General features: G+C 38.1%; 1 protein-coding gene across 1 annotated transcript; it reads left to right on the top strand.

Annotated features, from left to right (window-relative positions):
• The first annotated feature begins 5,947 nt into the window (after positions 1-5,947).
• LOC306767009 (calsequestrin-2-like) lies at positions 5,948-13,041 on the top strand. The gene is made up of 11 exons (XM_079254898.1): positions 5,948-6,401; positions 8,591-8,675; positions 8,796-8,896; positions 9,016-9,127; positions 9,578-9,651; positions 9,731-9,861; positions 9,971-10,016; positions 10,096-10,150; positions 10,745-10,845; positions 10,981-11,055; positions 11,208-13,041. Exons 1-11 carry the CDS (start codon positions 6,165-6,167, stop codon positions 11,520-11,522), a joined length of 1,332 nt encoding a protein of 443 aa, XP_079111024.1. The 5' UTR covers positions 5,948-6,164; the 3' UTR covers positions 11,523-13,041.
• Positions 13,042-13,746: the final 705 nt, after the last annotated feature.

Raw genomic sequence — 13,746 nt, forward strand, 5'->3', positions numbered from 1 at the left:
CTGACTGCTGGACGCTTTATGAATCAATCAAATCAATCAATCAAATTTTATTTATAAAGCGCTTTACAACAACCTTAGTTGACCAAAGTGCTGAACAAAGATAAAAACAAGTAAAAATATAAAATAGCAGTTCAGTTATGAATTCATAACTGCAGTTAGCAGTTATGAATGACACATACACACACGTTCCTGGAATCAGAGAGTGATTCATGTGTGTGTGATCCTGCCTGCATGTGCAAAAGTAAGTCAGAAAAGTTAATTGCTTCAGTAAGTACGTGGAAATCTGTATTTAGAGTTTACGTAACACTCAAGCTTGGCTGGGAGTTTATGGTTCACTGGCTCTTGAGGCTCTTTTGCATATGTCACTCTTGCCTTGGGGTTTTTGTTGCTTTTTTTGGTCTATGTCTGACCGCTGATGTTTAATCCAGCCAAGTTTGTGATGATGTCCGATGACTTCTGGTGTAATCAGTTTATCTTTGCTGTTTCTGCTTTGTTTACACCTAAGGGGAGCTGTTCTTCATTTATTTTTAAAGTTTGAATTTATCCAAAAATTGGCAACACATATATATATTTTCTTGCTTTAAGTATGCTCTTTAGAGATTAAAATGTTTTTGCAATTAGGTGTCTGTTTTGAAGATATCTGGTTTAACCCTTTGGGTCCTGTCCCTATTTTGAGGCCTCCGCTCCATAATATCATTTCTGTAAAGAAATAAATATACTGTAAATCTGCTGCCAATCTATCTGAATAATTCTGAAGTAGTAGAGGGACCACTTGTGAGACATGTGAAGATATGTAAATATAATTTTATGAATCACTGGCGAAAAATAAATAAAAATGGCACAAATAAAAAAAAAAAAAGACTCCTAAAATGAAAAAAACTTTCAGAATAAATAGAAAATATTTTTGGAATGATGCTGCTGTAGCTCTAGACATCTATCAAATCATGGTACAATATGTAAAAATTATGTCCGCAAAGATAAAGTCTGATAAAATGCAAAACAAAATTAGAGAAATTTTTGCACAGAGTTTAGACATTTTGGCAACTCTTGGTCTAAATGTTCCCCAAAAGTTCAACGTAGGTGTCGAAGGTGTTCAACTAAAAGATTGCGATGTGAAAAACAAACAAACAAGCAAACTAAAAAAAACAAAACACTGATTTTCCATTCTTTGTCAGACATAAGGTTCAACCACTGTCAGCAGTTAATGCAATTCATATATGTGGACCCAGTCTTTCCAAAGTCAGCAGGAACAAAAACAACAACAAAACAACCTTTTACTGAGAAAACTTAATGTGTAACTTACAATCATTATAGCAGACGCTTTCATCCAAAGCAACCTACATACACACTCCTAGCCCGATAGGCACATCGGGGGGCAACTTGGGATCCAGTATCTTGCCCAAGGACACTTCAGCACATAGTCAAGGGAAGCCTGGAATCAATCTCCCAACTTTCCAGTTGCAAGCGAACTACTCTTCCTCCTGAGCTACAGCCGCCCATCTTTTATTTGAAGGTACATTTCAGTTCTGATACTCCAGATGCCAAAAGCCAACCAGTTTAAGAGCTGTGACCATTAGTTGTTGTCACAATTAAAACTTACTGGTTGATGCCAGAACAGCACACTGCTTGGTCCAAACCACTGGACATTGGCTGCAAGCCTGCAGCTTGAAGCCTAGCAGTAGTGATTATCCCACCATCTTGATCCCATAGATTGCTGTAAGCAAAAAGATACCGATATTTTTCATGTTCAGCACTGCAGTGTCTGTATCATTTATATCTGACAGCAACAGATGTACTGGACCCTGCTGTCAGTTTATTGCAACATGCAGTGTGCTGTAATGGCCTTTCACCACACTGAGTCTGCTGAAGCCTGAGCAGGGGATGAAAAGAAACACAGAAATATTTCACAGACATTGTAAAGTGTGGTTCACATTTTTCAATGTTTAACATTGGAAAATTAAATTCTTATCATGTTGGCATATAAAAATGAACATGAGAATTGCTGTGCAGTAAAATGCTGCTGTCTGTTATCTTTTGTGTCACACGGCAACAGTTGGGGAATTTTCTTAGATGTTTTCAGAAAACAATATCTCAAGTTAAAATCTAACCATTACTGGTTTTGCAGTTGCATCTGCTGTACTCTCTCTCCTCAGGATATGAAATTTGTGTGTATTTTTTATTTTAATTTCTCTTTGCGTGTATGTGTTTCCTTCCACTTCTCCAATTTTCCCTAGTTTCGCCACAGATAGAACAGAAAATAAGCCTCAGTCCTCTGAGACTGCAGGAGAAAACCAGAATGATCTGGGAATTATCAGAGGTGGAGAGAGTTGTTCCCATCAGAAACACAATTACAAAATGCAGTTTGAAGCAAATACAAAGCTGAGAAGTCCTTGAAGATATGAGATCTCCAAGGACTCTTGGCTGCAGACATTTACTTTTAAATCACCTTTTCCTTTTTTAATTCCTTTGTTTGTTTAGACCATGTAGGAGAACAAAAGTTAAGATTGTGTTTTTTTTTATTAGAGGAAATGTCATATTTCACACAAATAGGTATGAGTGTACATGTCCTAAATGTGTTGAGTTTTAGTGCCATCTAGAGGGGGAAGTTATATAACTGGTGGACAGGGAGTTAGTGATTACTGAAATGTGCTCCCTCCATGTGGGTTTATGAGGAATTACAGATTAATCAACACTTACTGTTCTCACACCATCTATACTTCTATTTTCTTAACAGTTTAGACCATTCCAGGTTTTCAGAAAGTTAAAGTTTATCCCAGCAATCACTGGGCGAGAGGCAGGGTGCTCCCTGAACAGGTCGCCAGTCCATCACAGGGCCCTGTCTCACACATCAGGCCAGTTTTCATGCTATTTAATGACACTGTATGTGTGTACAGATTTGAATGACTTTTAGCACTTCATTTTATTTATCAGCTAAAGAAAATATCAACACTTAATGTTTTCCTGTCAAATTCCTCAGACTAGCCAACAGGGCAGGACAACCAAACACACCCCACACTAAACTCAACTTTGTCTCACACACACACACACACACACACACACACACACACACACACACACACACACACACACACACACACACACACACACACACACACACACACACACACACACACACACACACACAAAACATAGAAATCACACCAACACAGCATCAACACACATACCATCATAGTAACAGAATTATTTTCAGGCTGTCCAAAGGCGACCTCACAATCAAAAGATCTTCACATCAAACTCTGAGACATTTCATTGTGGATAAAAAAAATGAGCTAAATAAAGAACACAAGACTCCAATCAGCAAAACTTTCTGTCAAAAAAAAGCGTTCTTGTTGTGTCAGAGGTTGAGTATTTTCTTTAAGCCTGACTGAGAACATGATGAAGTGCATGGGAAGGATTTAAATACGAAAATATTTCATAGAACATTGATGGAAAATAATATATATTGACAGGGAATTAACGTTTTAGATATGTGTCAAAAAAGTTGGATGCGTTCAGGTGGAATTCTCAACTTTTTGACTACTTGTCGAACAACAACAAACAACAGTGCATTGAAGAGTTATTAAGAATCAGTATTATAGTAAAATATTTGCTCAAGCTTTTGTTGTCACTTTCAAAGGTTATTATAAAGGATTTACAATCATACAGCTCTGCAGATGTCAGTTTAAAATTTTTTTTTATCTTGTTGTAACAAACTTTCAAGTTGGTCACCAGCCCTTTAATATCTTAATCCTGACCAGTAAGAGATGAGAGCAGTTTGGGCATTACGTCAGGATGTCCCCCATGGTTGATGCTTCTGTGAACAAAACATACATCAACAGGACAATAAGCTGAAGCTCACGTCCAACTTTTGCAAGGACTACTTTAGGACCAAAGAATCTGAAGAAGTGCTGACTGTGATTAACCTTCCTCCAAAGTCCCCTGACCTCAACCCCGCTGAATATTTATAGGGGAAGGCCCTGAAGACAGAAAAAGGATGATGCTTCTCGTGTCACATGAGGCTCTTTGAGAGTTTGTCACAGCAACATTTGTGATGAGATCATTTCTTGTAGGGATAAATGCCATGGGTTTGGTGTGTGTGTGTGTGTGTGTGTGTATGTGTGCCTGTGGGCATGTCTTTTGTTTTCCAGGTGGAGTTTTTGTTTCCCACACAACTGATGACAATCCTCTTATTATTTGCTGCGGTAAATCTTCTCAGGTCTGATCACAAGTCCTCTGCCTGCTCGCCTGTGAACCTGGCCTCCTGATTCCACTTGCCGCCTTTTGTCAATAAACTGGTTTTTGCTATTGCAAGGTTATTCATCTACAATTGTTTACCTTTGTTTTTTGGATGACAATAAATACACAAAAAAGAAAAAAGACAAGAAATGAGGCAAAATTCTCACTTTTTGTGAATGTGAAATCTTTATTTTGAGTTAACAAAGTGTATTTACTGCCTATTTCTGCATGACATGTGAAATGATTCATTCATTCATTCTCCTAACTGCTTAATCCAATGAAGGGAAGCTGGAGCCTATCCCAGCAATCATTGAGCGAAACGCGAGGTACACCCTGGACAGCTCACCACTCCATCGCAGGGCCACACAGAGACAAACAACCACTCACTCTTACACTCATTCCTATGGGCAATTTAGAGTAACAAATTAACCAATTAATGTCTTTGGATGGTGGGAGAAAGCCGGAGTACCCGGAGAGAACCCACGCATACACGGGGAAAACATGCAAACTCCACACAGAAGGCCACTGTCCAAGTCTAGCCCCAGCCAAGGATCGAACCAGCAACCTCATATGAAATTATTTCAGTGTATAAGGTATTCACCAGGGTGCAGAAGAGAAGTTCAGCAAGGTTTTGAACAGTTTTTACCAAAATGTGATCCAAAAGGTCTTAGAAACTGTATTTATTGCATATAATACATATGGTATCAAAGAGGCATTATTTTCTCACTATAAGGTAGTTCCAGTAGCGATGTCAGTGAGTCAGTTTGCAAATTACTTACCTTTGCCTTACTTTGCGTATTTTGTCTAAGTACTCTAAAGAGTCAACAGTTCTTTAGCATCTCTAAATGTTAAAGGCACCTGCATAGGTGTAACTTTAGAGAAGAACGTGTCTCTCAAAAGTATTAAAATATCTGCCGCTGTTTTGTCAAAAATATACAGTAAGTATATAAGGTGAACTTTAAACGGAAAAACTAAATGTTAATGTGTAATTTAGTTATAAACAAGGGCAAAATACTGGGACAAATACTCAAAACACTTCAGTCCTGATCTAGATTCCAAGTATAACGTGAAGAGCAAACAAAGATGTACTTGAACTGTTACACACCTTAGATTAAAATATTCTGGACTGGCATAGTTTGCAAAGAAAAATTAACAGTCAAAACGACTGTCCTGACACCATCACTTATATGACAGACTAGTTAGACATAACAACCTGCTCCTCAGTCTCAGCAAGAGTTGCTATAGAGGCCACATCACAGAGTTAGACTACAAACTACACATGCCAAACTCATAGAACCACATTTAGGCAGAGCAAACACTGTACAGGCAGATTGTTTGAATTGCTCATTTCACACCTGTTGGCAGATTGTCCCATGAGCTGTCACACATATATCAGTGTTCTCTGCCCTGTTACAAAACATCACTGTAGGTTCCAGGCCTTTAAATGCTTTCTCTTCTATATGAAACTCTTTAAAAAAAAACATCTTTTGGAACGCGCATTGTACTCAATAAAACCACAACTCTCATCCTTTGCTATTTTCCTTTCTCACTCACCATAGTTTTATTTATAGCATTCAAACAACTGGTCTCCTAAAAATGGGCTTGTCCTGCATGGGTAGGGAGGAGAGGAGTGTTGCTATGTATGGTATCCACCCACCAGTACCTCATAGGCCTAGCAGCCCTCCTCTTTGGTCTTTTTGTCCACTGAGAGAAGGCGTGAAGGAGTTATCACAGTGGGAGAAAGGGTTTCTCAGGAAGCTTGTGGATTTCTTTGGGGATGCTTGAGAACTTCGACTGACAGAAGCTTTTTACCATCAACTCCTGCAGCACTTCCTTTCCCTTCACCTGTCTTGTGTGACCTCTCTGCTTGTACAGTTTCATCCACTGCAAGCAAACCCTACTGTGGGAGTGGGTGGTAGCTCTGGACCATGCTCTCCCTCTGGTTATTCATGCTCCCTTGCTTGAGCTTTGTGATTCGGGCACCGGCCGAGAAGGGTCTGGAGTTCCCACAGTATGATGGGAAGGACCGCGTTCTTGATATCAATGACAAGAACTACAAGAAATCCATGAAGAAGTACACTATGCTTTGCCTATATTACCATGAGCCCATACCAGACAACAAGGAGCTGCAGAAGCGACACCAGATGACTGAGTTGGTGCTGGAGGTAAAGTATGAGGTGGCAGAGAAGTAATGCATGGAGGAAGCATGGAAAGGGAGACGGTGTAGATTAACAAATGGGGAAAAGCAAAGATAATCTTAAAAAAGATCATTTTGAAAAGTAAGATTTAATAATTTGACTTCCTTTAGTTCCTTACAACCCAATTAAATGAGCTCACATAAACTCCAGGAAACATGTGTACATGTTTCCACAAGGTCAGTGTGCTTTGACTTTAGGAGGGCAAAGTTTTCCAGTGACATGCAGTTCTGTCACAGATGTAGGACTGGAGAGTTATTTCATCCTTTGTCAATTTGCAGCATCACACAGAAATGCAGGAGGCTTGTTCACCCTGTGGCTCTCCTCTGCTGGCAAAAAATAGCCAAGAGTTAACGAAACATTTTTAGTCTGAAGGGTACTGCTGCCTTCTCTTTTATGAGGTGTACAAAGCAAAAAACAAGACTTAAAGGTATCTTATTTTCAGTTGGAAATTAAGTATTTGGATTAAATGGATCTTTCTGAATAACTAATAGTAGTGCACAACAGTTTGGCTCATATTACACAGAGCCGAGGACGAATTCCTCTTTGACCTGTTGAAAGTAATCTGAGCCCAGACGTGCAATCCTGATATTAGCTTCACTAGCTTGACATAACACAGGTGGGCAGTTCTGCAACAGCCGGGCACCCATAAAGCCTCGTAGAAAGAATTTGTGGTAGCTACAGTCCACTTTGCTGGAGTGTATTCTGGTGTGAAACAAGCATGCCACATGAAAACCAGTTTGCACAGAGTTTATACAGTTTGCAGGTGTTCCTGCAGTTTAAAACCAACTTGAAGTTATTTAAGATATAACCACTGTTAATTGGCGGTGTAACGCTCAGAGTTTACTACCAATATTCCAATCAATGACAATTCTTGTGTTTTACAAACATAAAAAGAAATGATTTTTCAGCAAGTGGAGCTGATGTTTGTGGGTGGTATCCACTCAAAGAAGAACATGCGTTTCAGGATGGGGGGAGGGGAGGGGGGGGGGGGGGGGGGGGGGGGGGGGGCAAAATCCTTAGTTTCTGACTTCACAGAACACAGAAAACGTTAGGAACTTTAAGGACATTTGATTTACATGTAAACATGAACGCTTACCAGTGTTTTATGACACAGTTATTACAGTGCACTTTGAAGGGAAATAAAATTAATTTTACTTATTTAATCTTACTTTTTTTTCCAGGTTAAATTGTGGTGTATTGTACACAGTGAAAATGTTTGTTATGCTTGTATTTGGCTTGAAATCTTATATATGCATGATGTTCTTATTTCTAACTTTTAACTTAACATTATTAAAGCTTGTAAAGGAGCTCATTTTAATCTATGTATTTTTATTTTTGTTTTATTTAAGAGAGAACTGAATAGAGATTGTCTTTAGATAACACTTCTTTATATGCCTTTCACATTGGGCTTGGTTTTTCTAGTATTGTTGTTTTTTTCTGTAATACCATGTTTACAAATGCATGTCAGACATTATGACACAATTTACATGAACTTTGAGCAGAAAGTAAAATTTACAAAGTTTTACCCATCATGCATTTAGTAAGATCCCACTTCTGAAAATAAAGCTTGAATGATGTATTATTATCTTTCACACACCTGAGGATGATTTACTGCCATTGTTTGCACATTTGCACCAATAACTGTCAACCAGTGGGATGACATGAAACAGAGAGCAGTTTAAAAACATCACCATGTCTGCTAATTTGTGTGTCTGACTATTCTTGTGAGTTAAACCAAGTGGAAATCCACTCACACATTTTGCACAACTGAAAACCAACATCTGCACCAAATACCTTACCTTCTTCCATCCTTTGTCGTAGAAGGGGTCATACAGTCCTGTACTGTACTTCACGTGACAATTGCCAGAACAATTACACACAGTATATTCTCACTTTGGTTATATTTAGAACAAGGCAGGCTGGATGATTATGTAACTCTATCCCTGTGCTCCTGCAGCTCTGTCACATTGCCAACTTTGGTGCTGCTGTCAGGATTCTACTCGCAAACTTGACCTAATTTAATCTCTTAACAACACTTGGACTTTTGTTTCCAAAGCTCAACATCCAAAATAAATGATTGTCTTTCTGTCTTGTCTCTTTGTGATGTCTATTCTTGCAGTTTAATCCTTCATGTTATTTTTTTTTATTGGCTTCAGCTTGTAGCTCAGGTAATGGAAGAAAAGGACATTGGTTTTGGGATGGTTGACTCGCAAAAAGATGCAAAAGTGGCAAAGAAACTAGGTGAGCAGGAACAAACCCTTTTCAAAACTGTATCTGTCCTGAGACAGATCTTCCTCTGATCACAGACTTTGAGTTATGAATCTGAGCATTCTTTAACACATCATTTTTCTGTCACTGCAGGCTTGGAGGAGGAGGGAAGTGTGTATGTTTTTAAGGAGGACAGGGTGATCGAGTTTGACGGTTTTCTTTCTGCTAACACTCTGGCGGAGTTCTTGCTTGATGTGAGTAGATTTATCTCTGAGCAGATTCTCAGCTGTTTGCTCCAGTCAGCACCAGCCTTGTGCAGGTTTTTACCACACAGTGGAACCCTTCATTCTACTTTCCTTCTGTATGTCTCCAGCTATTAGATGAGCCAGTGGAGATTATAGAAAATGCTTTAGAGTTGAGAGCCTTTGACAGAATGGAGGAGGACATCCGACTCATTGGCTACTTTAAGAGCGAAGACTCTGAGCGTAAGTAGATTCATTTTGTAAAACAAATAACATTTTGCAGCCTAAACACACTCACTACCCTGTTTAAATAGGTCTGCAATGGACTTTCTGTGACCTTTATTATAACAGGATTGCATTTTAACCCCCTCATCTCCATGGATTTACAGATCCAATTTTACCTTTGCTGCTAACACAGCTGCCCACAGCCTTTTCACGTGCTTTAAAGAGACCAAGTCTGTAGTTTACTCACAGCAACGAGCTGCAGTTACATCCCATCTGACCATCTGTGGGAGCATTACGCTAAGGTCAAAGCTTAGCTATTTCCGCTCCCTGGTGTGCAAGTGTCAAGCACATAATGGCCAAAGAAAGGACAAACTCATCTGTAATCATGTAGATTACAAGAAAACTACTTTATGCAACATATAAACACTGTTCTGTGAATAACCCTTTCTTTCCCTGTTTATTTATCAGATTATGAAGCATTTAAAGAAGCTGCCGAGCAGTTTCAGCCCTACATTAAATTCTTTGCCACATTTGAAAAATCTGTAAGTTTAAAAAAAATACTAACATTTACGCGATATTACTATTAGTGTTGTTTTTAATGATCTCTCTTTGCTGCTTCAGGTGGCCAAGGAGCTGACTCTGAAAATGAATGAAGTGGATTTCTATGAGCCCTTCATGGAGGAGCCTGTCACCATTCCTGGCAAGCCTCACTCTGAGGAGGAACTGGTCGACTTCATAACTGAACATAGACGGTAAACAAAGAGCAAATCAACCTGATCTGCTTTTAGTTAAATAACTTTTGTCCATTTGCCCAATACTACGAACACATTATATAACATCTGGTGTTTTCTGGGCTGTCAGACCAACCCTTCGAAAGTTGCGTGCAGAAGACATGTTTGAGACGTGGGTGAGTACACATCTTTAGTTCTTCTCGTTATCCCCTAAAGTGTACCTTATTGTATTCACCTTATGTCTGTTTTTCTCAGGAAGATGATATCGAGGGCATCCACATTGTGGCTTTTGCAGAGGAAGAAGACCCTGGTGAGTGTGTATTCATGGTGTGGAATTGCTACTGGTTTAGAGGATAGTTGCTACAAAAATGGAAGGTTCCGAACTATTTGTGTTGTAGCCTCTTCATCCAAACACCCAATAAAATAACAACCACATGCATACATAAATATAGAGATGATGACAATGAAATAATTAGCCATGATAAAATAGGGGAAAATAAATATTTAAATAATACAAGTACATGGTAGATAAATATTTACATTTACTCTTAGATGATCAAAACACTTATTTCAGATACAAAAACATCCTGCTGTAAAGGTTTTTTCTCCTGAGTGAGATTTTTGTCTACATTCTGCAAGTCTGTCATATGACTTTAATAATCCTTTTTCCGAAATTTCACATTTAATTGTTTTATTTTCACAAATGTTGTTTAGCGGACATGTTTGCAAATCACTAATGATTAGTTGGAAAAATTCATGGTGATATCGATTAGTTAAAAGCTGCAGGGTCTCTAGAGAATATCTGGAAACATTTGGGAAAGCGTCCAGAGAATCACAACACTCAGAAAAACAGATGTAATAAAAGCAACACTAAGTGTTAACATGGGAAACTATTTTCTTCCAGATGGTTATGAGTTCCTGGAGATCCTGAAGGAAGTGGCCAGAGACAACACTCACCTTCCTGACCTCAGCATCATCTGGATTGATCCCGATGACTTCCCGCTGGTAAAACTTGTCTTGGCTTAGATAAACAGAGAATCAAATAAACAGGAAAGATTTGCTAAATTGAAAAAGTGATAAATGAGGCATTTCAGTAGCAATTTATAGGTCTGAAACTTTTTCCCCACGTCCCTCTTTCAGTTGATTCCCTACTGGGAAAAGACCTTCAAGGTGGATCTGTTCAGACCGCACATTGGAGTCATAAATGTGACAGATGTAAGTCCTTGACATGCTATAAATACCTGCCTGGCTACCTGATGTGATTACTATCAGTGTTTGATTCTCTCTGTATGTGTGTGTGTGTGTGTGTGTGTGTGTGTGTGTGTGTGTGTGTGTGTGTGTGTGTGTGTGTGTGTGTGTGCTTGTAGGCGGATAGCGTGTGGATGGAAATGGAAGATGAGGAAGACTTGCCCACACCTCAGGAACTGGAGGACTGGATCGAAGATGTGCTCTCAGGCAAAATCAATACTGAAGATGATGATGATGATGATGATGATGATGATGATGATGATGATGATGATGATGATGATGACGATAATGATGACGATGATGATGATGAGGACAATGATGATGACAATGATGATGACGAGGGAAATAATGACAACGATGATGATGGTGATGACGATGATGATGATGATGACGATAATGACAACGATGATGATGATGATGATGATGAGGAGTAATCTGTGGTTTCTCCTCTTTAGTCAGTCACATTTTATATTAGAAAGTTTTATTGAGGAAAAAAAAACCAGAATGTTTGTTCTGAAAATCAGTCTGTGAAGATTTTAATTAATTCTAGTGATCAATATCCCAAAAAGTCAGTTTTGAATATGTAAATAAGCCTGGAATTAGTTTTGGGATATACAAAAAATTAGAAATGTGCTTAAAAATCTGGACCAGATGTGGCAATGGATGAATAAATAAATAAATATGATTGTTAATAAAAAAAAAAAAAACAACAAGAAAAATATTTTTTTCTTTTGGTGTAAAAGATATGAGAACATCTGTTATCAGTCTCATCAAAGTGCCTACATCAGGAAGTAGAATAAAACGTGGATACTCAAAATCTGCTCCAATATGGAGTGTACTGTTACTGTCTATGTTCAAATTAATCTTATTTGTAATGTGTATGCGGCTCGTTAGCATTTTCATTTTGGAGAAACTTTGTTATTATCACTAAGTCTCTGCTGGAGCTGCAAGATGTGGGGAGGAGGAAAAGCAGCTCACCAGGAAATAGCCTAGTTGCCATGGCAACATTTTAGCCCCTAGAGATCAAATATTGCACATAAGGGTGACTTGGCAACTTCAGTTGGCTACTGTGTTTGTTGTGATGTGAATGAATGTTTGTGAAGATACAAAACTAAATAGCAAGCATTTGCTAAACGATTAGCTATGAACAAACAAAGATACAACTGCTTGATAGATTTTTGTTTCTATGGCCATGTTTTGAGCAGGTGGAAAGGCATACAGCCAATCAGAGCTGGGAAGCATGACATGGTGAGCAAGCTGCTCAGCTGTGCTGTTCTCCATGTGTCAAACCCACCATATGAACATTTTAACTGGTCTGGCCTATCTGGTCCTTGTGGACATCTGTTTGCTTGAATGTGGCTCTACACACGTTCTGTCAAAAGAAAGACTCTCAGAAGATTTCAGATGTTAACTCAAAGCCACTGAATTTTGATGAAGAATTGGAAAACATTGTGGTCTCTGACTGAATTTTTCAACCCTTTATCACATTATTTTAAGACCAGAAATTAATTCACAGAAATTTGTCTAATGAACATGACTTTTCACTTTTAGGTGAAAACACAATTTTAAATTTTTTTTTAATTTTTTTAAAAAAATTATTTAAAGCTTTAGTCTGTTAAACAACTAACTCTGTGACTTTTCACTAAATTTGTAGAATAACTGCTTTCATTTTTACCTCCACAAAAGCAGATATGAAGTTTTCAGCAGTGTTGGTTTTATCTGTCTGTCAGCAACAACACTCAAAACTTTATGGCCGATTTGATTAAAATTTCAGGAAATGTCAGAAATGGAATAAAAAGCACAGATACATTTGGCTCGTCCAGGAATTTTTTTAAAGGACTCTTTACTGCCGGTCAGTAGGGATAATTTTGAAATAATGGTAAATGTTAAATGTTAAATACACTATCCGGTAACCCTAAATGTTGCCATTTGATAAAATACAGATTTCATCAATAATTTCACCATTTCCTTCCACCATCTATCCTGATGATGTAAATAGGGAATGATATTAGCTTAAAGTGTACATAACAGTGTTTGTATGTGGTTGGTAACTGGGTGGACTGGGTTGGGCCTTTTGATGTTTTTCTCAGGGGAATGACCTTCGGGGAAAATCTGCTCTCCCTGAATGCTTCAAGTTTATTAATCTATTTACTCATTCTTTTTGTTAATGTAACTTTATGTCCATTCCAGAACAAAGAAATAAAAAATAAAACACAACATGAGACCCCAGATTAATATCACATCAGTTGATGTAACCCTTGTAATTTACCAATGATAAGTTGAAACATCTGGCCACGAAAGATCTAAATACTTTTGACATGATGTGAAAAATTTCTTAAAATAAATTTCTTAAAATAAATTTATTTTATTTTAGGAAATAAAATAAATTCATAATGCAAGAACAGGTTAATCTTAGTTGTTGAGCAAGAAATAAGAAGAGGCAAAGCTGTTCATGGGGTTTAAAAAGGAAGAAAATAATATCACTATTGTGGCTCATCATGGAAAGAAATCACAGATTAAGATACTTCTAACCCAGGAAGGTAATTTAGCCAGCATATGTGGAATATCTGCTTCATGGTATATGCAGAGTAACATTCTTGAATGTACTTGCTGAACCTTGTAGTAGGACTGTAGCAGAAGAGGTGCCACTCCTCTGTG

This window comes from Telmatherina bonti, assembly GCF_933228915.1.
Source record: "Telmatherina bonti genome assembly, chromosome: 15".
NCBI lineage: Eukaryota > Metazoa > Chordata > Actinopteri > Atheriniformes > Telmatherinidae > Telmatherina > Telmatherina bonti.

Coding starts and splice junctions, on each gene's coding strand:
- LOC306767009 (XM_079254898.1), top strand. CDS start 6,165: ATGCTCTCCCTCTGGTTATTCATGCTCCCTTGCTTGAGCTTTGTGATT. Junction 6,402..8,590: donor TGACTGAGTTGGTGCTGGAG/GTAAAGTATGAG, acceptor TATTGGCTTCAG/CTTGTAGCTCAGGTAATGGA. Junction 11,056..11,207: donor GAGTCATAAATGTGACAGAT/GTAAGTCCTTGA, acceptor GTGTGCTTGTAG/GCGGATAGCGTGTGGATGGA.